General features: G+C 37.0%; 1 protein-coding gene across 4 annotated transcripts in view; it reads left to right on the top strand.

Annotated features, from left to right (window-relative positions):
- Positions 1 to 23,160, top strand: part of OPA1 (OPA1 mitochondrial dynamin like GTPase) — an 84,253-nt gene that overhangs the window by 24,477 nt on the left and 36,616 nt on the right. For all 4 annotated transcript variants that reach the window (XM_014843406.3, XM_014843403.3, XM_014843405.3 and 1 more), the window contains 15 exons: positions 330 to 383; positions 3,391 to 3,495; positions 5,192 to 5,278; positions 6,196 to 6,309; positions 9,701 to 9,781; positions 9,907 to 9,981; positions 10,301 to 10,372; positions 10,456 to 10,555; positions 10,897 to 11,027; positions 13,731 to 13,803; positions 13,897 to 13,969; positions 14,733 to 14,848; positions 15,734 to 15,798; positions 16,824 to 16,900; positions 22,019 to 22,184. In XM_014843406.3, coding sequence (XP_014698892.2) covers positions 330 to 383; positions 3,391 to 3,495; positions 5,192 to 5,278; positions 6,196 to 6,309; positions 9,701 to 9,781; positions 9,907 to 9,981; positions 10,301 to 10,372; positions 10,456 to 10,555; positions 10,897 to 11,027; positions 13,731 to 13,803; positions 13,897 to 13,969; positions 14,733 to 14,848; positions 15,734 to 15,798; positions 16,824 to 16,900; positions 22,019 to 22,184 — 1,389 coding nt within the window. The remainder of the gene's footprint in view (positions 1 to 329; positions 384 to 3,390; positions 3,496 to 5,191; positions 5,279 to 6,195; positions 6,310 to 9,700; positions 9,782 to 9,906; positions 9,982 to 10,300; positions 10,373 to 10,455; positions 10,556 to 10,896; positions 11,028 to 13,730; positions 13,804 to 13,896; positions 13,970 to 14,732; positions 14,849 to 15,733; positions 15,799 to 16,823; positions 16,901 to 22,018; positions 22,185 to 23,160) is intronic.

Raw genomic sequence — 23,160 nt, 5'->3', positions numbered from 1 at the left:
CATCCAAGTGCCTGTGCTTGAGTACAAACCAGCCTATGAAGAATATAGTCACCAGATGTTTGATGTCTTAGTTTTCTAACAAATCATTTGTAAGAAATGACTAGAATGGTAACAGGGAAATGATTGCTTTTTAAGTAATATAAAATTTTGATGTACTATTTTTATTGATGAATACAGATGTTTTTTACTTTCTTAAATAATTATTTTATTTAAAATTTGTTTTGATTACTATGTATATAAAGCCAGTAATTTTTACTCTTAAAAATACTTTTTAGAAAATTTAACATTCTATGTAAACCAAATAAAATTAATTTATTTTAAATATTTAGGTGTCAGACAAAGAGAAAATTGACCAACTGCAAGAAGAACTTCTGCATACTCAGGTAATTCTGATGAGTAAAAAAACCCGGAGACTTTTTCTTATACTTTCATGTAAGTTTGGTGATGTGAAACTAGTTTTTTAACAAAGCAAAATTTGGAATGGTTTAGTGATAGAACCTTATTATCAATAGATGCAAAAAATGGAAAGGCTAATTGAGAAATAAGGAATAAGGAAGGAACTTGATAAGTGTGGTTAACTCATTTATGTGTAGAAACCTATTTTTGAGTGAACCTTGTGATTCTAATTTTAAGGAAAAATACTACAGAAAAAAAAATGGGGAAAAGTGGCTTGTCCTTCTGTAAACCTGTGCCTGCATTTTTACACTGAGTAGGCTAAGAGATTTAAGTATCACTTAAAGAAATTGGAGTTGAGTCTACCCGCAGGAACTTTTCTCTTTGCTTCTCTAAAGCCCAAAACCAATCAGATAATAACTTCTAAAAGTATTATTGACACTACTGTGAAAAGCTATTCTCTCACAGTTGATGATGAAATTATCATTATTTTAAAGACCTATTGTTCTGTGCAATGTAACAGGTAGGTAACATTCTAGTGTAAAATTGCCTTGTCACCCACTCAGTCATTAGTTATTCTATATAGATAACAATGATACGCAGTAATTAAGAAGTTATTTTTTTTTAAGTTAAAAAGACATTATCTTGGGTCTCTCTTCTTAGGGAGAAAAAATACAAGGGACAATCTAGATGAAGTTAAACAACTAGTATATTTTGGGTCAGAGGTTTCCTTAATATCTGTGTGTTGATTCTCATACCTGGCTATATGTTAGAATCGCCTGTGCTCTGGGCAGCACCACATATATTTTTAAGACTTCCCAGCCAGGTGATTCCGGTCTGCAGCCAGAGTTTAAGAACCACTGATCTCAAAGTGTGGTCTCTGGAGCAGGAGCATCAGTATCCTTTGGGAACTTGTTAGAAATGCAGATTATTGGCTTATTCCAGACCCACTGAATCAGAAACTCTGGGAGTAGAACTCACAAATCGTTGTTTTTAAAAGCCCTCAAGTGATTCTGCTGCATCCCTAAGTTTGAGAATTACTGGTCTAGAGCTCTGGAGGATGGCCCAGTAGCCCATCTGTGCAAGATGGCTATAGATTGGCACCTGTACCAAAGAAAGTTTCCATCCCCAGAAAATGTAGACGCCATAGTTACAAAGAAATGAGCCATTGGAAATCCTGCCACCCTTATATATCCATTGTTATCAACCCTTCAACTTTTGCAGTTGTAGTTGTTAACTACTGGGCGTTAACACAAACACTGTATGGAAAATTGATATAATAAACTATGGGGTTATCTATATCAGTGATGTCCGATAGAAATATAATGCAAGCCACATGTGTTATTGTAAATTTTTACATTAAAAACGGGAAAAAGAGGGCCGGTCCAGTGACGTACTGGTCAAGTTCATGCACTCCACTTTGGTGGCCTGGACTCCACAGGTTTGGATCCCCAGCACGGACCTAGCACAGCTCCTCAAGCCACGGTGTGGCAGCATCCCATGTAAAATAGAGGAAGATAGGTACAGATGTTAGCTCAGGGCCAATCTTCCTCACCAACAAAAAGAGGGGGGGAGGAAGAATTAGGTGGAATTGATTTTAGTACTATATTTTGTTTAACCCAATAGATCCCAAATAGTATTATTTCAACATGTAATTAGTATGGAAAAATATTCATGAGATGTTATATTTATTTACTGAATCATAGATATATGTATGTATTTTACAGTTAACAGCACATCTTGATTCAGACTATCCCTGTTTCAAGTGCTCCATAGCAACATGTGGCTAGTGGCTGCCATATTAGACAGCAAGGATCTCATTCTTAGATACTACCAGACTTGTGTTGTATATACTATTACTACATATAAATGAATGAGTTGTATGTTTGTAGTAGAATCAGGCCTATAGTTCTCCCTGTCTCATACTATATGGTTCATCTACATAATGTTTTTGTTTAATTTGGCTTAAGTTGAACATTCTCTGAAGATAGAACTATGATTCCCTGTTATTTACTTTGTTCTTGGAAAATTACAACAACCCAAAAAATTTTCTAAGAGATATTTTCCGTTGTTAAAGGCATGATATTATAAATTGGACATAAACATTCTGCTGGTTGTAGGAAGGAGTAATTCTTGATAGTTTTCTGAACATTGTTAATGTTTAGAGAAGAAATCATAGTGTAAAAACTGAGAAGGCCAATTAGCAAAGGACAAAATTTATTTGAGAAGAAATGTGTGTAGCCAATCCTCTACTTTGACAAAAACGGCCTGTCTAAGCGTGTTAGTCTTCTTTAAGTGCTTTTCTATCAATATGTCAAAAATTAATGTGTAGTCTCTGGCCACAGAAACTTACCACAACTTGGAAATTTAAGCCTTCGACTCAGGCTTACATTCCAAACTCTGATTTTGGGCAGGCTACGAAGCCTTCCTAACTGGAGATTCCTAATCATTCAGCCTTGGCCTCCAGGGATGCCTTAGGGACTAATGCGGGTGAAACCCTTAGTAAAGAGCCTGTCATGCGATGCATGCTTGGGTACTGCTAGCTAGTATTATTTTATAACATAGAGTTTTAATCAAAACAGTAAATAACATGGGGAATGGGAAGAATTTGAATTTTTGTCAAATGTCCCTGAAACGAAGGTTTAAAATTTTGATATGATAGAAAATATTACTTCATAGGGTGTACTTAAGAACTTGCTTCTTTAAATTCTTACATTTTTGGTATTTTAAATAATTTAATGTCTTCAATGTAAATAATGAAGAATTTTCCAAAAATGCCAATTTATAGTAGAAAACTATAATGAATTTCACCATTTGTATGAGATAATATTCATAATTTATTCTGTCCTCTTAACATTTTCATAGGAACTGTTTAAATGAAATAATTCATTTTAAGTTAGTCGAGACATACAACTTTTGGAAAACTGTAATTTAGACTTAATAAGTGTTATTTATTAACCTTTTTCTTAACATAGCTATGTGTATTATTTGTTGCAGTTAAAGTACCAGAGAATCTTGGAACGGTTAGAAAAGGAGAACAAAGAATTGAGAAAATTAGTGTTGCAGAAAGATGATAAAGGCATCCATCATAGAAAGCTTAAGGTACTTTAAGTTTATCGTAATTTGGTAATTCTCAGAACTTTGCCACTTTACATTGTGCATTCATCAATACCAATTTTTAAGGAACTGTAAAATGTTCTGTCATCCTTCTCTTTCTAACCTGATTTCTTTGGGAGATAGGGAGATCTCTTCCTATGTTAAACATTTCACAAATTGTAGTCTCCAAACATTTGTTTTATACTATGCCCATAAAATCTTTATACTTGTAAGAGTCATTTCTCGTGAATCAGTTTATTTTTCTGAAATACCTAGTTTATCTTTAGCCTTATTTAATTTCTGTGGCTATAAAATCAGAATTGTGAATTGATAGACATTTAGATATGACTTATCATCACTGCCTTACTTGTATTTCTATTGAATGGTTAGGCTACTTTTTCAAAGAGTGAACATTTTCTTCTGGACAATTCCTTAGGCATTTAAAGAATTTTTGAAAAAGCATATGCTGGGATTGTTATCAGCACATTGGTAATTAACCATTATCAGTAAATTAAATCTTACTATCCCCCCCACACTAAACCAAGCTGTATGTGCTAAATTAAATTGAAGTCATCCTTTTAACTTAAATCTCATATAGGTAAACAGAATTTATGTGTAGTAAAACTGCACTAAGTCATGGCACATCCATTCTGTAGCCAAGGTCCAAAGAAATACAGTTCTAGTTTAGCCAACATGTGTTAGTAGTTCTGACTCTAAATCATGACTGCGTAAGACAAATGAATAGTATGGCTTTGTTTACAAGTCACACATGTCAGCTGAGAAAAGTCATGTCCAAGTGTTTATGTATGTTGAGAGTTGACCTCAGAAACAGTATTTTCTCTCATACAATAAAATGGTAATGAAAATTTGAGAAGTTTTTTGTTTGTTTTTAGGTGGATGGGACACAGTTGCTTTGCATTTAATTATTTCTAGGTGTTAAGAGATGAAAGGAATCATAGGCTCTCATTTTGTTCCTACCTCGCATTAAAACTTATCTTTAGTAATTAATGCTTCATAGTAGCCTCTTTTCCCAGGCCTGTTTATTTGTTCCTTTATTCATCAAATATGTACTTGAAACTTGTTGTGTACGAGGCACCACGTTCAATCCTGATTCTACTGAGAGAAAGAATACAGGATATCTGCCCCTGATGCTCACGTTATAGTCTGCCCAGTTGTCAGAGCACGCTTAATCATTATTAGGGACGTGGCAGCCTTTTTGGTGATTCTTTCTCTACTTTTATCCTTTCTTCAGTCTGTCTCCCTTTCCTTTTCTCTTTTTCTTCCCTCTCTCTGACACACACACAGAAAACTTGGTAGAGGTCAAGTTCCTTTCACTTGGTCACCTGATCCCTTGTTTGGCCTTTTTGGTGTTAGTGGTTTTCCTTTGTTGGGCATGTAATGTTAGCTCTTCAGTATTAAATAATAACTTCCCTCTTTGACCAATTCATTAGAAGGCTAGGAAATCCTGAATTAATGTACTTTAGTAAATCAATATATTTCTAAATTAGATCAATTAGATAAGAAGAAATGGAATTTTATTCTTACTGTTTTACTTTTTACTATAATAATGTATTTGTATAATTAAAAAAATAGTGATTATAGAAAAACATTTTGAATTTATCAGCCTTTTTTCTCTTGACGCATCTGTGGTATTTTTTTTTTAAATGTTTTCACTGTTTTGTTAATTTTTTAAATTTTATAGAAATCTTTGATTGACATGTATTCTGAAGTTCTTGATGTTCTGTCTGATTATGATGCCAGTTATAATACTCAAGATCATCTGCCAAGGGTAAGTGAAAAATTAATACCCAGTGAACTTGCCCATTAGCAAAATAAACACTAGGTTCTGAAAAAATTAAATGTGTTATTATACACATACACACAAGTATATACACAATAGATGTGGATAATGACGTAGTAGATTTTACTATATAACGTTTATTCATGTGTTCTGAGTGATGTCTTAGCATTGAATGTTGTTTGACTGTATTTATGTGTAATGAAGGAAGGATATCAGATATTTGGCATTATGTATTCATAATATTCGTGATATTAAAATATCTGAACAGTGGATTAAGTTAGGCACATGAGTGACATTTAACCTCATAGTATTGAAAATGTCTTTGTAAAGAGTAGACTAGCAATGGAAATGATTTGTGGAACATTAATGATCTGGTTTTAGAAATAGTGGTTTAAATTAGCACAAGTGGTTTTTTTTCCTTTTATTTTTTGGAGAAGATTAGCCTTGAACTAACATCCGCCGCCAATCCTCCTCTTTTTGCTGAGGAAAACGGGCCCTGAACTAACATCTGTGCACATCTTCCTCTGCTTTATATGTGGGATGCCTGCCACAGCATGGCTTGCCAAGTGGCGCTGGGATCCAAACCAGCAAACCCCGGGCCGCCAAAGTGGAACACACAAACCTAACTGCTGTGCCACTGGACCGGCCCTAAATTAGCACAAATTTTAAATAAAAATTTGGCTATGAACATTGGATCCAATTAATGTTTTGTTGTTTATGTTTTCCATGTGTATACCTGTATCAATCATTTTTTTATAGATGATATTTTAAAAATATATTTTAAAATATATTTTTTTAACTTGGTGTTTTGAAAGACTAAAAAATCTCAGAGCAGCATCCCAAATCTATTTAAATTTAATTTAGTATCGAAAGTTAAGAATAAATGTTGTTTGTTTTGTGGTAAGGTGGTTGTGGTTGGAGATCAGAGTGCTGGAAAAACTAGTGTGTTGGAAATGATTGCCCAAGCACGGATATTCCCACGAGGATCTGGGGAGATGATGACGCGTTCTCCAGTGAAGGTGAGAAAATGGGTCATCCGAATGAAGCTCCTCAGGGGAGTAATCGCTTCAGGGAGCTTTGATCATTGTGTTGAAATAAAGAATTTTAACTAGAGAAAGAACTGATATATAGCATTTGCAGTGATTTCTATTGTAGAAATCAGTGGGAGGTACAGCCAGGAGGCCAGTGTAACAGGAGCTGAGTAAGGAGGGGAGAGCAGTGGGAGGGGAGGGCAGAGGTGCAGTGGGAGGCCTTGCTGTACTGAGCTGTCATTAGGCCTTGGGATTTTGTTCTGAATAAGATAAATGAGAGGCCGAATGAGAGAATGAGAATATTGGAAGTGGAGCCAGTAAATATAAATCATCTCTAGGTTTATTGTAAAAAAAGAGTAGAGAAATGCGTCAGTAGCAGTTGTAATATATTGGGACAAGGGAAGGTTTTTAAAGATACTTATATGCTGATTGTAATGATCTAGTTGAGAAAAAAAATGATGATGCGAGAGGGAGGGGACAGTTGCAAGAGCAAAGTCATTGAGGCGGCAGAGGCTGGGAGTCAGTGAACAAGCTGTCTGTCTTTAGAAGCACTGACGATTCAGGCATCGTCACAGGAAGAAAGTCTGGGGCTAGAGTCTTTCAACAAATATTTATTGAGTGCTTAATACATGCCGCAGTGTTCTGGGCAGTGTGTTGGTAAACAAAACAAAGATCCTTGCCATAATGGAGGATATATTCTAGTAGAGGGAGACGGACAATAAATAATAAACATAATAAATAACCAATTTACATAGTATATTAGGAGGTGGTATGTGTTATGCAAATAAGAAAAGGGAATGGGGGTGCCAGGGTTTTGGTAGACTGCATCGAGAAGGTGACATTTGAACAAAGACTTGCAGACAGTGATGGAGAGGATCGTGTGGATATCATGTAACAGAGTGTTCTGTCAGGGAGTCAGCGCAAGGCCCTGAGGTGGTTAGGTGGCTCTCGCGGTCGAGGCCAGTGTGGCTAGAGCAGAGTGAAGAGTAGTAGTGATGAGGTCAGGGATGGTGGAGGGCAAGGGGAAGCAGGTCATTAGGGGCTCGTAGATCATTGTGTAGGCTTTGGTTTTTATTTTGAATAGATGGGGAGCCACTGTGGGGTTTTGGGCAGAGTAACAACATTGCTTTTTAAAAGGCTTGCTCTGGCCGCTGTGTTAAAAACAGATGCAGGCAAGATGGGTAGAACCAGAGAGACCAGGTGGGGGACGATTGAAGGGTCCAGGTGACAGTTGCGCCAGGGAAGTTGTGGTGAAAGTGATAAGAAATGGTTGGATTATGATCTGTTCTGAAAGAGGAATCAATGGGATTTCTTGATAGATTTGATGTGGAATGTGAGAGAGAGAGAGAGAGAGAGAGAGAGTCAGTCAGTCATCGGGATGCTCTGAGGTTTTTGGCCTGAATGAATTAAAGGCTGTGGTTGACATGGAGAAGTCTGGAGTTAGATAGGTTTGGGGAAGAAGATCAGGAGTTTTGGACTTGCCTGAGGGATGTTAACAAATAAGCACTTGGATATACAAGTTTGGAGAGAGGTCTGGGCTAGAGACATAAATTGAGTCATAATCAAGTCTCTAAAGGTAGTATTTAAAGCCATGATCTTAAAAGAGGGAGTGACTAGTGACAGAGAAAACACAGGATGAAGGATTGCTTCCCCGGCACTCCCAGCGTTAAGAGGCTCAGGGAAGAGGAAACAACAAGAGCTTGTGAAGGAGCAACCAGTGCGAGAGGAGGGAGCCAGAACAGTATCCTGGGAGCCAGGTGAAGAAAACATCCAGGAGGAAGGGGCAGCTGAGGTCGACTGCTGCTGCCAGGTCACCGAAGATGAAGACTGAGAATGGTGGCTGAATTTACCACTGGAGGCGAGGAAGTAAGCTATGTGGAAGCTTCCTTCTGATTGCTTCCACTCCTCAGTGAAATAAGAAGCTAGATCATCAGCTGTTAAGTAAAGAGAGGGGAGAAGATATTGAAGCTTGAAGCAGGAGGGAAAGTGTGGAGTTTTTTCTAGGCAAATGGTGACTCCAGGAAGGAGTTGATGAGGGAATTTGAGAAATTAGGATTACTGAGTTGTGCTGAAGTCCCCATTAAGGTCTCTGGACGTAAATTTAAAGGGCAGCTGTATGGTTGTGGATTTTTTTTCTTTTGTGTTCAGCTGGTGGGTATAGGTATAGAGTATTTGGAGAATTGGGAAATTGAAATCACCAAGAATGGAGGCCCGAATAGTGGTAGAAAGTGAGACTCTGAGGCTGAGGCTAAAATTGTCAAGACGTGAAGTTTGTTTATAACTATAGCAAAGGGGTATTGGGCAGTCCAATGTGACTCATGCAGAGCACTGTTTTGGATCTGGCTGTGAATTCAACCATGTTGTGTGAAGCTAGTTTCTTTTTCATTTCTCTGTGGTATTGGGTGAATGTACCACACTTTATAGAGCCATTTTACTTTTTTTTGGTGAGGAGGACTGGCCCTGAGCTAACATCTGTTGCCAATCTTCCTCTTTTTGCTTGAGGAAGACTGTCGCTGAGCTAATGTCTATGCCACTTTTCCTCTATTTTTTTTCTTTCTTTCTTTTTTTTGTGAGGAAGATTTGCCCTTAGCTAACATCCATTGCCAATCTTCCTCCTTTTTTTTTTTTCTCTTGAGGAAGATTAGCCCTGAGCCAGCTTCTGTGCCAGTCTTCCTCTACTTTATATGTGAGATGCCTCCACAGCATGGTTGATGAGTGGAGTGAGTCCTCACCTGGCATCCAGACCTGTGAACTCGGGCCCCCAAAGCAGAGTGCATGAAAGTTCAACCACTTGGCCACAAGGCCGACCCCTTATCTTCCTCTGTTTTACGTGGGATGTCTCCACAGCGTAGCTTGACCAGCCATGCCCAGGATCCAAACCTGCGAACCCGGGGCCACCAAGGCAGAGTACACGAACCTAACCACTATGTCACCGGGCTGGCCTGATCCATTTTACTATTGCCGGGCATTTGGGATACTTCTAATTTAAGGAGGGGAAAAACCCGCTTACACCTCATATCAAGTGCTATAATCAGTTGTAAAAACATTGTAAACCTACCTTTTTACTTTGTTACCAGCACCCTAATTGTAGTGGCTCTGGGTGATGTTGTATTTCAGGAAGGAGTGTTAACTTTCTTCTGGCAGGAGGGTAGAGCATGGACAGATTTCCTTGCAACACACAAGGCTGGTCTCTTCCCAGTTCGCATTACTCCCCTGGTATTTATCTGTGTTGACAGCCCCCAGGGATGCTGCTGATGTGTAGTGTGAAGGAACACCTGGATTTGTGCAATGTGGTGGCGCTGTCTAGACCATGTAAGTGCTAGGGGAATTCATATGAATTGTAAATGCATTATTAATCTCAATGTTCTGTTAATTTCAGGTGACTCTGAGTGAAGGTCCTCACCACGTGGCCTTGTTTAAAGATAGTTCTCGGGAGTTTGATCTCACCAAAGAGGAAGATGTAAGTAGAATTCATAGGAGGTTCATGTGTGTAACTTTACAACCTGTGAAGGCTTATAAAAGACAATTAAATGGAATGTTTTTAACTGAAGATTTTCTTAGGATTTTGTTGTTTTGCATTAATAGCTTGCAGCATTGAGACATGAAATAGAACTCCGAATGAGGAAAAATGTGAAAGAGGGCTGTACTGTCAGCCCTGAGGTAAGCGTTGCAATTCATTTCAACAGTGTTTTATGAAAATCCAATGTTTACACTTTGAAATAAAGCATGATACTGGCGTTGATGTTTAGATTGCAGCTGTTCCATACGTATGTAGTTGTTTTTTTAATATTCCAAATGATGTATCACTTTTTGGGTAATTTTCTAGAATAATTACTTTTAGAGTCAGAAAAAGAATAACATTTTTCTGAGTACTGTATCTGGATGCTTGAGATATAGAATTTTCAGAATATCAGCAAAAAATTCCTAACAAACTGCCCCACGATATTAATTTTTTTTTTTTTTTTTTTTTTCTGAGTAGACCATTTCCTTAAATGTAAAAGGCCCTGGACTACAGAGGATGGTGCTTGTTGACTTACCAGGTGTGATTAATGTAAGTGTACACAAAATAGGTATTTTATCATATTCCTATTGTGGAAAACATTTATAATGACATTTAAAACCTTTTTCTTCAAGACTGTGACATCAGGCATGGCACCTGACACCAAGGAGACTATTTTCAGTATCAGCAAAGCTTATATGCAGAATCCTAATGCCATCATACTATGTATTCAAGGTAAGTCTTATCACAAGATTTTCATTGCACTGATATGCTTCCTTTAACAACCCAAGCCTTGCTCTAAATATACACGTCACATAAACATACAGGATAAATATGTTTTACTTCCTCCTCTTACTTGTGCATTTTATTAGTAAATAGAATTGAAGTTGGGAATATTTTTGTAAATTTCACTGTAGGCATCATAGAAATTTTTATTGGCTAGAATTTCTTTTTATAACTAAAATAAATGTGTTAAAATTTTTCTTACTATAATGTGGACACAAGGCTGTAGCTTGTAGATGTTTTCAAAATCCATTTTGCGATTATTACACTGGCACTTTTCATTTTGTTTTCAGATGGATCTGTGGATGCTGAACGTAGCATTGTTACAGATTTGGTCAGTCAAATGGATCCTCATGGAAGAAGGACGATATTTGTTTTGACCAAAGTAGACCTGGCAGAGAAGAATGTGACTAGCCCAAGCAGGGTGAGGGCAAGTTCTTTACTGTGAGAGAACAGTCTTTGTGTAAGCTCCAGCTGCGACCGCGACTGGTTGGTTAAAAAAACTCTGTGGAATACTCTACTTGATCAGAGGTGGTAATGGAATAAAACAAAGTATTGGAAAGTTATAGTAAATTACTTAAGTGCAATTTTGAGGTATAAATAAAATTCCATAATGATAGTTTCAGTCATGTGCCACATAATGATGTTTCAGTCAGCGATGGACTATGTATTCGATGGTGGTCCCATTAGATTAGTACCATATATCCTAGGTGTGTAGTAGGCTATACCATCTAGGTTTGTGTAAGTACACTCTATGATGTTTGCACAATGGCAAAATTACCTAACGAATCATTTCTCAGAATGTATCCCCATTGTTAAACAGCACGTAACTGTAGTTCACTTTGGAAATACTTAAATTCCTAATGTTGCTTACTCTAATTTAATTTTAAAAATTTTGTATAGTGATAATCAGTTATGAACTTCATTTGTGGTGTTTCTTTTTTTAAATTATTTTTAGTTGATTTTCATAAATTAGTGTAAAACTAGTGACAGTGTAGATTCCTCTTGGACCTTATGTATATGCCATTTTTCTTTTTTCAGATGAACGTTACCTTTCTTAACTGACTGAAGACTGTATAGCAGATATTTATAGTAGAGAAGGCATTGAATTGGGTCTCGGGCCTCAGCATTCTTAGCTATGCTCCCCCACCAACTAGCTGTTGGGCAGATCTTGTTTTCTTTTCACATCCAGTCAGTGCACAATCCAACCTGTTAGTCTAGTTGATCTCTAGGGTGCTTTCCTTTCTGAAATTGTATGACTTCTACATATGGTGTTCAGTGTCTCACCCCACCCCCCCTTCCTGTAACAAGGGAAGAGCTTTATTTCAAGGAGACATTGTGTGTAAGTCTTAGTAGAGTGCAAATCTTGATTTAGGGCATGCTCATTACTCAATTATAAAGGCATAAGGTAGTGGTTAACAGGACAGAGTCTGTAGCCAGATTGGTTTCAGATCCCAGCTCTGCCATTTGCTAGCTGTGAAACCTTGGGTAAGTTAGCTTTTTCAGTGCTTAAGGCTTCCTCTCTGTTGGAAATAAAGATATTCATGCTACTGTCTCATAGGTTGTGAAGGTTTAATGAGTTAAAGGTTTAATGAGTTTGTTTTAAAGTGATTGACATAGTGTTTGGCAAAAAAAGGGTTATATAAGTGCTGGCCGTCATCTGTTATTATAATATTTTTATCCCCATAGAACAACAACTTCAGACTAAGGCCCATCCCTCGTACTACTGTTTACATTTCTCTCCTTCCACCTGAAACTTTCTGGGACTGTGCCTCTGTGTCAGGGGTTCCCAAGACGGACCACCCCTAGGTTCGCTGATTCTCTAGAAGGACTCGACTCAGCACATAGTCATACTTACACCAAAGATTTGTTAAAGTGATAGGATAGAAAGCAATATCACAAAGGGAAAATGTACAAGAGGTGATGTCTGGAGGAAACCAGGCTCAAGTTTCCAAGAGTCCCCTCCGAGTAGGGTCACACCGATGTGCTTACTGCCCCCAGCAACAGGTTGCTCGTTGGAGACTCAGCACCTGAGCTTTTTATTGGGGGTGGTCATGTAGGCACCCTCAAGTACAAAAATTCCAGACGCCCAAAGGAAAGCAGATGTTCAGCATAAACCACATTGCTTGCACAATGAACCACTGTATTTAGGGAAATTTTTATATCAATGTAGGGAATTGTTTACCAGTTAAATTCCCAGATGCCAGCCAAGGACAAGCAGGCCTTTCTAAGGACAGCAGTGTTGGGCCTGCTGTGTTAACTCTCTTCCTCACAGCCTCCGTGACCTCCTCTGTGCCTTATTTTTAATGGTAAAGCCCACTGTGGCAGTATTGGTCCTGATATGCAGAATGGGAGAAGTGAGGTAGATGCAAATTTCTGTGCCTCTTTCCCATCTCTCTTCATTCCTTTCGTTTCTTAGGGTTGTAACTTGCTGTAGAGGACGGATTCTTACCTCAATATTAATCTGAATGGGCTTCTGGGAGTGGGAACTCTTTTACTTTGTGTGTGGATGATGGATCTCTCCGCAAATCTGCAGTTTTCTGGAGATAGAGTCCATAGTTTTTATTACATTTAGGAAAGAATTTTTGACCCTAAAAGAATTGAGAGCCAAAGGATCCAAATATTTAAAAAAAAAAAAAAAAAAGTAATAAAAAGAGGCAGTCTAACTTGGTTAGAATTTAGGTATTTAAAAAAGAATATGGGGAAATAATAATAGTAGCTACCATTTATTGAGTGCTCTGCATGCCTGGCACACTGTGTTAAGTATCCTATCTTATATAATCTTCTCAGCAATCGTTTTGAAAAAGTTAAGTAACTTACTTAAGGCCACTTAGCTAGTAGGTGGCAGAGCAGGATTCGTACTAAGCCCAGACTCCAAAACACTGTGCATCATTCCAAGTTTTAATTTTGGTACTTTTGTTTTAATAATACTTTTTTTAGTATGGTAAAATTAAATGTATTTATTTTTTCCTCAAATAACAATTGAAATACATTTTAAGCTTTTGTACAGATTTATATATTTAATTTACATGTTTAGCATTAAATTTGCTTTTTAAATAGTATATTTTGCTTTAAAAAATTATATAAACCTACATCTCACATTTGTTTTTCCCACTTTAAAAAATAGATTCAGCAGATAATTGAAGGAAAACTCTTCCCAATGAAAGCTCTAGGTTATTTTGCTGTTGTAACAGGAAAAGGTATGCAAAGATGGATTATTATAGTTTCAGTTTTTGTTGTTTTCAGCTATTAAAGATTAATTTTCTTAGAACTTTACCATCCTCTTTCCCTAGGAAACAGCTCTGAAAGCATTGAAGCTATAAGAGAATATGAAGAAGAATTTTTTCAGAATTCAAAACTCCTAAAGTAGGTATCTTGTTTAACTATTTCAAGATTTTATAGCTTAAATTGTTTTCACTTAAAAGTTTTTTAGCCATTAGTTTAACATTGAATTTCCAGAATTTTCCCCAAATAGTGGTCTGCATCTGATAAGCAAGTCCTCAAGCTACTCTGACAGAATTGGGAGCACTTTATCACGTGGTACAATACAGGCTGGCATAATGAACCGCCTCCTGGGATGTGGGCACAGAACAACACCACCGGCACCTCTGCAGTTTCACATAAAGTGATTTTTAAAAATCAATATGTGTACACATTTCTCTTACAGTATTAGGGAAAGTTGGAGTGGGGAGTGGGGATGTCAAGGGGGTATCCCTAAGTAGACATTGACAGAAATTGACAGAAAATAAGATACTGGCAGAAAACCAAATAGAATTGCTGAAAGGCAACTGAGTTATATTAAAATTTTATATGTAGAGAGTCTCTTGAAATGGAACAGTTTAAGCTTACCCCCTCACTGTGTTTAAATAAAATTAAAACTTCAGTTCCTCAGTCACACTAGCCACACATTTCAAGGGCTCAATAACCTTGTGTAGCTAGTAACTACCATATGGAATAACTCAGGTACAGAATATTTTCTTCATCACAGAAAGTTTTATCAGACAACGCTGGTGTAAAATGTCTAAGTGGCTATTCTCATATTGTCATAATAAGCACATTCTCAAACTTACTGATAGTATTGCCCTTTTTCCCATTTTAATATACTTTAGCTCTTATTATTTTTTAATAGGACAAGCATGCTAAAGGCACACCAGGTGACTACAAGAAATTTAAGCCTTGCTGTGTCGGACTGCTTTTGGAAAATGGTACGAGAGTCAGTTGAACAACAGGCCGATAGTTTCAAAGGTAAGTTGGGTTTTTAAAATAAGTAAACAAACTTAGCATTTCTTTTAGCTGGCAGCCTTAGGCATCCATCAGATTCTTTACTCCCTTTCTTTAACAGCTGCTTTTTAGTTCATTTACTATTAGATAATATGCAGAAAATGGGGAGAACATAAATCTTCACTTGTACAACGACAGGATTTTCCCTTTCTGGGGAAACATTGCTGGGAGCACACTGCAGAGTTTAAACAGATTAGGACCTTTGTAGTAGTGTTTGGGAGAAAGAGGTTTGTAAACTGTAGAGAAGTCAGATGCCCTGTTTTTGTGGGGAAGAGAGGAAATGTGTTGGAAAGCAGAGCAGCCTGTGTTCCAGCTACACTGTACTAGTTCCTGAATCCCACACTTTCCTGCTCCACGGCTTTGCTTCCATAGTTTCATTTGATGAGAATATACCCGCCTTCCCTTTTCCCACTTGGAAAGCCTACCTGTTTATCCCATTTGGTTCCTCAGCACCCTTGTCAGTATTATTATTATTCCTGTTTTACAGAAGAGGGAACTGAGGCACAGAGTAACTTACCTAAGTAATGCACCCAGCATCACACAGGAATAGATAATAGACCCAGGATTTGAATTTTGGTGGTAGGACTCCAGAGTCCGTGCTCTTAGCAGCTGTACTAAACTGCTTCAGCTGTGTGTTTTGTGGATTGAAAATGGAGGAACTAGAGTCAAGGAGATAAATTTGGAAACGATTGCAGTAATGAGATTCTGAGATGTCGAGACCCCAGAGTATTCAGGAGTCGTAGCTGCACACTCAGAAATTCAGTTAATACAGAAGATGTGCAAGATGGCTTTGACCACTGCATCTGGAAAGAAAGAGAATCCTCAAACTTGAATATGTTTCTTCCTCAGCAACACGTTTTAACCTTGAAACTGAGTGGAAGAATAACTATCCTCGCCTGCGAGAACTTGACCGGGTAATATTTTTGTACTTCATGATTTTGTGTAGATCTGATGTAATATTGTGTTCTAACAAAATTGGTTGATGAGCAAAATCTGGTGAGCTAGATTGCTTGGGTTTTGACCATGATTACTAATTTAGAGCTGCAAGAATTCATTTCCAGGAGCAGTTCTCTGTTCTACAATAATTTAAATTACTTATTACATAATACTAAACAGTAAGTAGGGATCATAGGATGTCACAACAAGGTTAAAAAAATGTTTTCTGAGCCAGCCCTGATGGCGTAGCAGTTAGTTTGGCACACTCTGCTTCGGAGACCCAGGTTTGGTTCCCAGGCATGGAACCCATACCACTCACCTGTCCGCAAATTTTGGCAGTGGCTCACGTAGAAGAACTAGAAGGGCTTACAAATAGAGTATAGAACTATGTATGGGGGCTGTGGGGAGGAAAAGAAAAAAAAGAAGATTGGCAACAAATGTTAGCTCAGGGTGACTCTTTCATGGCAAAAACACACACAAACTGACAAAAAATTGTTTTCTGAGAAGGTGAAAAATATTCTTTCAAGGTCTTATAGAATTAATGTATTTTATCTAATGTAAACTTTTAAAAATTATACATCAACTTTTTTAATTTTCAGCATTTACCATGGAGAAATGTACTGATTTAGTGGGACTTAAAATGCCATCAGTTATAAAACAGAGCATCAGGTTACTAGTACACTAAATTAATATGTACTGATACTTTCACATAACATTTGTTATGTGAAAAACTTATCTGAACAAATGTTAATGTGGAAAGCTGCATTCAGAATTGAGTGGATAAGGTAGACATATATCAGTTTCTCTGTCCTTATCTGAATATTGGCATTCCTAAAAGAAAGACTAGAAGAGAAAAGCATTATTTGCTGCTCATGCATGCTTCAAACCCAAGGTCAGCCCACTAGCCTGTCAGAGGCCTTCCTTTTAATTATCTTTGAAAATCATGGCAGGGCAAATTGACTATCTTATGAGAATCTTACTTATTTCTATCTATATTGTCTAGAATGAACTATTTGAAAAAGCTAAAAATGAAATCCTCGATGAAGTTATCAGTCTGAGCCAGGTTACACCAAAACATTGGTGAGTATTTGACCTTTTCCCAGAGACTTTACTGTAGGAATTATAATGAAATACTCAAATTTAGATTGATAAAGCAGTGATTTATGGTAGCCTTGGCTCATCCCCCAAAACACTTAGTAAATAGGCAAGAACATAAACGTACATGCCGTTTGCTAAATCTAACCACTATTCTAGACTAACCTATTAAGTATTTAAGTACAATAAATTGTATATTTATTAAGTATCTTTCAGAAAAGATGTTCTGAAAGATAGCTTTCTTCATGCACTTTTAAAATCTTGATTTGTCTTAGGCTTTTCTTCATCATATACTTAATAAATACATAATTTTGATTTCTGTAAAATTGGGCAAAAGTTTCATCAAATTGTGCTTTAGATAAATATTAAACAGTCCATCAGAACTGGTTGCTCTTATTGGATTAATCATGAACTATAGAGAAAATTGGTTTGTAAAGCACGAAGAGTGTATATTTCCTAGTTCTCATTTCTGAGTAAGAACACAGTTGATGTTTTTTATATGTGCCTAGTATGTTTTGTACAAATTACATTTCAAATTGAATCCTAATTGAGATTTTTTTTTTAAATAGCAAGTATATGCATCCTTTTCAAAAATGCTCATGCAAATCTCTTTCAAGGCAAGCTATCACCTTTAATTTATGTTTTATGTAAATTTTGGCACCCTTAAATTTGTTGGAATGGGGCACTGTAACCAAAATAGGTTCTGTGTACCTCAAGCAAACTCTGTATAAATAGCCTTGAAATTTCTGCAGTCATATTTTAATTAACAAATTCCTTGTGCATAAATTATCTTTCTAATAAAGCCTGTAGTATTTTTAAGAATTTATTATTCTTGGAGCAGAACTATCCTTACTGCCATTCTTCATAAATATTTTCTGTACTTCTTCTGTTTGGTCAGTTGAAGATGATCAAAACTGAGCCTGGACGGTAGTGTCCAGACCTGAAGTTTGCACTCAGCATTGCTAGTTTCCCCATTTGGTGCCCTTTCTTCCTCAGTGGTAAACCCTGTTTTCTATTCAAGTAGTCAAAATCTGCCTATTTTTAATCTCCTCTCCTTATCCAAAAAAGAATTCTGATTTTATCTATACTTGTTGGCTGATTAATCAGATATATATAAAACACAACTTGTTATGTTTGCTATTATTTGTATTTTAAGCCAGTTCTGGGGCTTTTTGAAGTTGCACAAGATAGATCATGTAGAAATGCACACACACACATGCACGAAAGGAATATACTATTACTTGCCTTCCTAGGTTGTATGAAGATAATGTATACACAAAGTGATTTGTAAACTATAATAACTAGGAATGCTATTTATGGGAGGAAAATGTAGTGCCTCTATAAATTTCTGGCATCATCAAATGGAATGGTTAGTTTTGTTTGGACAGAACAAGTCTGATATCAGAGTAAACCTGTGCTAAAGTGAGCCTTGAAGATAAATTTAATTTATTTAACACAAGGTGGCTGAAGGGCATTGTGAAGGGACAAGACTTCTGTCTTGCCAGCTTGCCTATTGAGAAGGCAAGGGAGAGAACTAGGACATCTGGCTGCTAGAGATTTATTCTTTGAGCGGCTGGATCAGATGATTCTGTATCTTCTCATCAGCTTCTTTTTTTCAAGCTCTATGGCTTAACACAAACAGATCAAAATAGCAGGGCCTAATCTTAACTCTTCAGGCCATATTGAATTCAGCTGCATTGTAGCCAAAACATTTTATTTTTGTGATATAGTTGATATTGTCTTAGGTAGTATCTTTTTGCTGCATATGCCTTATGTCATATTTTAGGATCTATGCCTAAGACATTTATACGTATTTAAGTCACAGGACTGTGTAATTTATATTTGGCTATCTGGAAGCAGTGTTACAAGCATTTTGTGTCCTAATGTGATAGTTTATTTACTTATAGACATTCTACTATACTTTAATGGTATTTTCAGAAAGTTATTGGGGATTTAGATTTGACATATGATGCATTATAGTGAGAAATAGGCTCTCAACGTTTTCACACAATATACCTGATCATTAGGAATCAATCACGTTAAGCAGGAGATATTGATATATCATTAACATTATGTGACCATGATTATAGGTATGTCTTTTTTTCATATGTTGTTTAGAAGGATGGCTGGCTGGATTTATAGAAATATACTTTTTAAAAAAATGATACCATGGCTTGCATTCAATTTTTGGCGAAAAATATTAAGTTTATTTTGTTGACGTTAAAAGAATGGAAAGAAAATGGGAATGCGCAGTTGAGTCCCCTAACTCAGATTAGAGGAATCAAAAAGATTTCTGACACATAATCTGAGATCTAAAGGGTGAATAGGTGTTAGGTAAAGGCAAGGAGAGGAATATTGCAGAGTCCAGGAGGTGAGAGTGTGAAAGGTGGCACAGGTCACTGAAGGCGGTTACCTGTGGCTTTAGCACAGGAAGAGGCAAGAGGCAGGAGATACAACAGTAAATGAAAGCAAAATACAGATTATTAAGAACCTTACAAGCCGTGTTCAGAAGCATGGAATTTATCCCATGAGCAGTGAGGGCCATTGAACAGGTTTAGGTCAGCTTTGCATTTTAGAAAGCTCTTTGTAGTAGGGAAAATGGACTACAGGTGGAGAAAACTGTGAGCAAGGAGACAGTTGGCTGTTGAAATATTCTAGATTAGAGGTGATGGCAGCTTGAACTTGAATAGTGATTGTGCAGATGGAGAAGAGGAGATATTTTTGAGTTGAGAGGTTACCTAGAAGGTATAATTGACAGGATTTAGTGATTGGATGTGTAAGTAATGGAGAAGACAAGTCGATTAAACAGTGAGTACATTTATGTCCATAAGTACATTGCTAGGAATCTATGGAAATGAAGATATGTTTGACAAAGATGAACACACTAGAGTCTTCACCACAGTTTTGTGTGTAAGTGTAAAAAAATTGAAAATTTAAGTTTCCTATTTGGAATTACATAATATTTGATTTATCTATAGAGTGGATTGCTGTGCAGCCATTGGAAACAGGATGTTGACATGGAATACGATGTACAATATACTTTAAGTTTCAAAAAAGTATAAAACAGTATGTGTAATATCCACTTTTGTAAACACACAAATATTTATGTAGGCTTTAAATTTTCTTGATAAATTGAGCAGTGAATAGTCGTAATCTACTGAAGGAGGAATTATGGAGGACTTCTTACTTTTTCTGGATTGGTTAAAATTATTAAATGGAGCATATCTTCTGCTTTAAAAGAAGAAATTTCCATTTTGAAACAATTTTTAATTAAAATGGAGTATAAGTAAAGTTCCTGGAGATAAAGAGGGTAATAAATAGAACTATAATGTTAATCGTATTTTGTATATTTGTGGTTTTTATCCCCGGATAATAGCAAAATTTAGGATAGAGAGGAAGTCTACAGTCACAAAGAACGTATGCTGGGGAATTGGTCTGTGTAAGTAAGTGTAGCAGTTGGTAAAACGAGATGGAGTGGCCTCACAGTACAGGTGTCTTTCCATGAGAGTTGAGGACTAGTGGTCCAGAAGAGAGATTGTGGGGTGAAGGGAACACAGCTTCCATTTTCTAACTCTACAGCATATTCACCTAATGAGCAGCTTCCAGTCAGCAGAATTTGAGGACAATCACTGTGTGTAAGGGAGAGCCAGGAAAGGTTTGAAGATACAAGGAACAGGGAAAGAATAAGAATATAAAATGGTTTGTTTGCTACGGCACAGGGTATTGGGGGCACAATAAAAATTATTGTGAGGGAGGGGAGCAGGGGGAGTCTGGACAGAGGACAGCAGCTTGGTGATGAAATGGCAGGTGAGGCTCGGTAAGGATAGGTTTGGGAAGCAGCAGCCTTCTTTGAGAAAGTTGCTGCAGGCCTGTCAGGATGTGGTGGTCTGGGATTTTGTTATGGTCGTCTTAAAAGGGTGCCTGGGCTGTAGATTCCTCGCCCACAGACTCCTAGGAAGAGATAACAGACCATGTCTGTTCTGAGGCAGGAACACCGAAAAGCTCTGGTGGTCAGGCTGGATCCTAGTCTTCTGTTCATCTTTCGGAAATCTTGAGTTTGTGTTCAGAATTGTATCTGAATAGGAGGCCCTGACAAGCTTCTTTTCTTCCAACTTGCTCCTAAAATTCTCCCATTATCTGTCATTAATGTCATGACTAAATTGACTCGGTCCTTCTGCTCCTCAGTGGTATATCCTTTTCTTATACTCTTTCTTTTGTTTTCTGGTTGTAACTGAAAAAACACCTGAAAGTTAGCAAGGAGAACCCAGCAGCTAAGCTCACTGACTCAGTGGGCTTAATGTTACACTACTGTTGAGTGAGTGATCACGCATGCGTAGTCTTAGACAGGAGGAGGTGTTGACTTCCTCACCCAGGAAAAGCACAGCTTGGCTTTTAGACGTCAGGGAGGTTTCTGCTACTATGAGCTTTGTGACTGATTCTGGAGGGTTGAGGTTACTCTTAAGACTGACCGCTGGATAAGCAGAGTGTTTTTGTATATTGTAGTATTATATTACAGTAGAAATTAGTTTGGGAGAAGCCAAATAAATATTTTCTTGAGATTTCAATTTTTTTTCTTGATTGAAATAGTTGCCTTTTTCTTATTTAGAGAGCTGTGTTCTTGAAAGATGTGTTTTAAGGCAGAATTTTCAACTTGATTATGCATCTTTTATATTGTTACCTTAGTCATGAGGTGTTGAACAATTTCTCTAGGAATATCCTGTAACATCTCTTTGCTTTGTGCTATGGTCTGATAAATTGTTAAAATTTTACCAAGAAGTTTTCAGTCTTGAGCTCCACTTCACAGTCAACACGTACAAAGTATGTATTACTTTAGGCAAATAAGCACATGAAAAGATGCATAGAATTATTAATCATTAGGAAAATGCAAATCAAAACCACAATGAGATACCACTATAAACCTATTAGAATGACTCAAATTAAAATGACTACACCAAGTGTTAGCAAGGTGTGATGCACAGGTGTGCACATAGGTCAGAGCTTTAAATATGTGCAGTTTATTGTAAATTAATGATACTTCAATAAAGCTATTTTTAAAAACTTAATATTAGTGATCTTGAAACTTTTTTTTTTTTTTAATTTTAGGGAGGAAATCCTTCAGCAGTCTTTGTGGGAAAGAGTATCAACTCATGTGATTGAAAACATCTATCTTCCAGCTGCACAGACCATGAATTCAGGGACTTTTAATACTACCGTGGATATCAAGCTTAAACAGTGGACTGATAAACAGCTTCCAAATAAAGCAGTAGAGGTTAGGATATAATTTAATTAAATGGGTAAGAAGCATTATCTGAAGGGAGTAGGAGCTGTGAATTTTAGGTTTTATTCCCATCACAGTGACTGTCTTTCTTTTTGGTCCTTATGCTCCATTTATTCTTTATTCCTCATCTCTGTGTTGGGATTAACCTTAATGCTGCTACCAATTACTACTTTTATAGAAATTTACTAATTGGTATGGTGTTGGTCTGACGGTATTGGTTCTTCTTCCAAAGATAGCGTTTAAAAAAACAAGCAAAATTTGCTTGAATGTGAAATATTTTTAGCTTCTTGTGTGGACAGAGATTCCATAAAGACAATGTTTGATGGATGAAACATTTACCGATTTTCTGCAGGGCTCGACTATACTTAAATAATCATTCCTTAGTTAGGATCCTGCCAGAGGTTAGACTAGGAATTATAAGAAAGTACCCTAAAGTTTGCATTTCTGTTACCCATGTATCTTGGCTCTACCCCTTAGTAGCTGTGTGATCCTGGGGCTAGTTGCTTAACCTTTCTGTTTCATCATCTATGAAATAGGGTGATAATGTTGGCTATCTCACAGGTTGTTATAAGGAGTAAATGAGTTAATGTATGTAAAATACTTAGACAGTGGTCCTGGTCCATGGTAACTGCTCCGTAAATGCCAGCTGCTTTTATGATAATGATGATCATTATCGTCATCCAAGTTGATTTGCCATGTATATTACTTTCAAGGATGATTGTTCTAGCTAAGAGTCAATGTATTCTGTGCTTCTGTGTGAAGGTGCTCACAAAATTAAAATCAATGTTAAAAATAACTTTGTTTTTCATACCTACCTTAGAAACAAAACGTCAGTGTCTAATTATTCAGGTGTATTTCACCCCTTTCCTATCCTGCTGCAGTCCTAGCTTCTTCGCCTCTGTTCTCAATTTCCTCAGTCCTCTCTTTCTGAGAACTCTTGCAGCTGCTCTACCTAAGCTTCATGTTG

The sequence above is a fragment of the Equus asinus genome, chromosome 5 (assembly GCF_041296235.1).
Source record: "Equus asinus isolate D_3611 breed Donkey chromosome 5, EquAss-T2T_v2, whole genome shotgun sequence".
In the NCBI taxonomy this organism is placed as follows: Eukaryota; Metazoa; Chordata; class Mammalia; order Perissodactyla; family Equidae; genus Equus; species Equus asinus.
The sequence above is the reverse complement of the archived record's forward strand: the minus strand, read 5'-3'. Positions and strand labels throughout refer to the sequence as shown.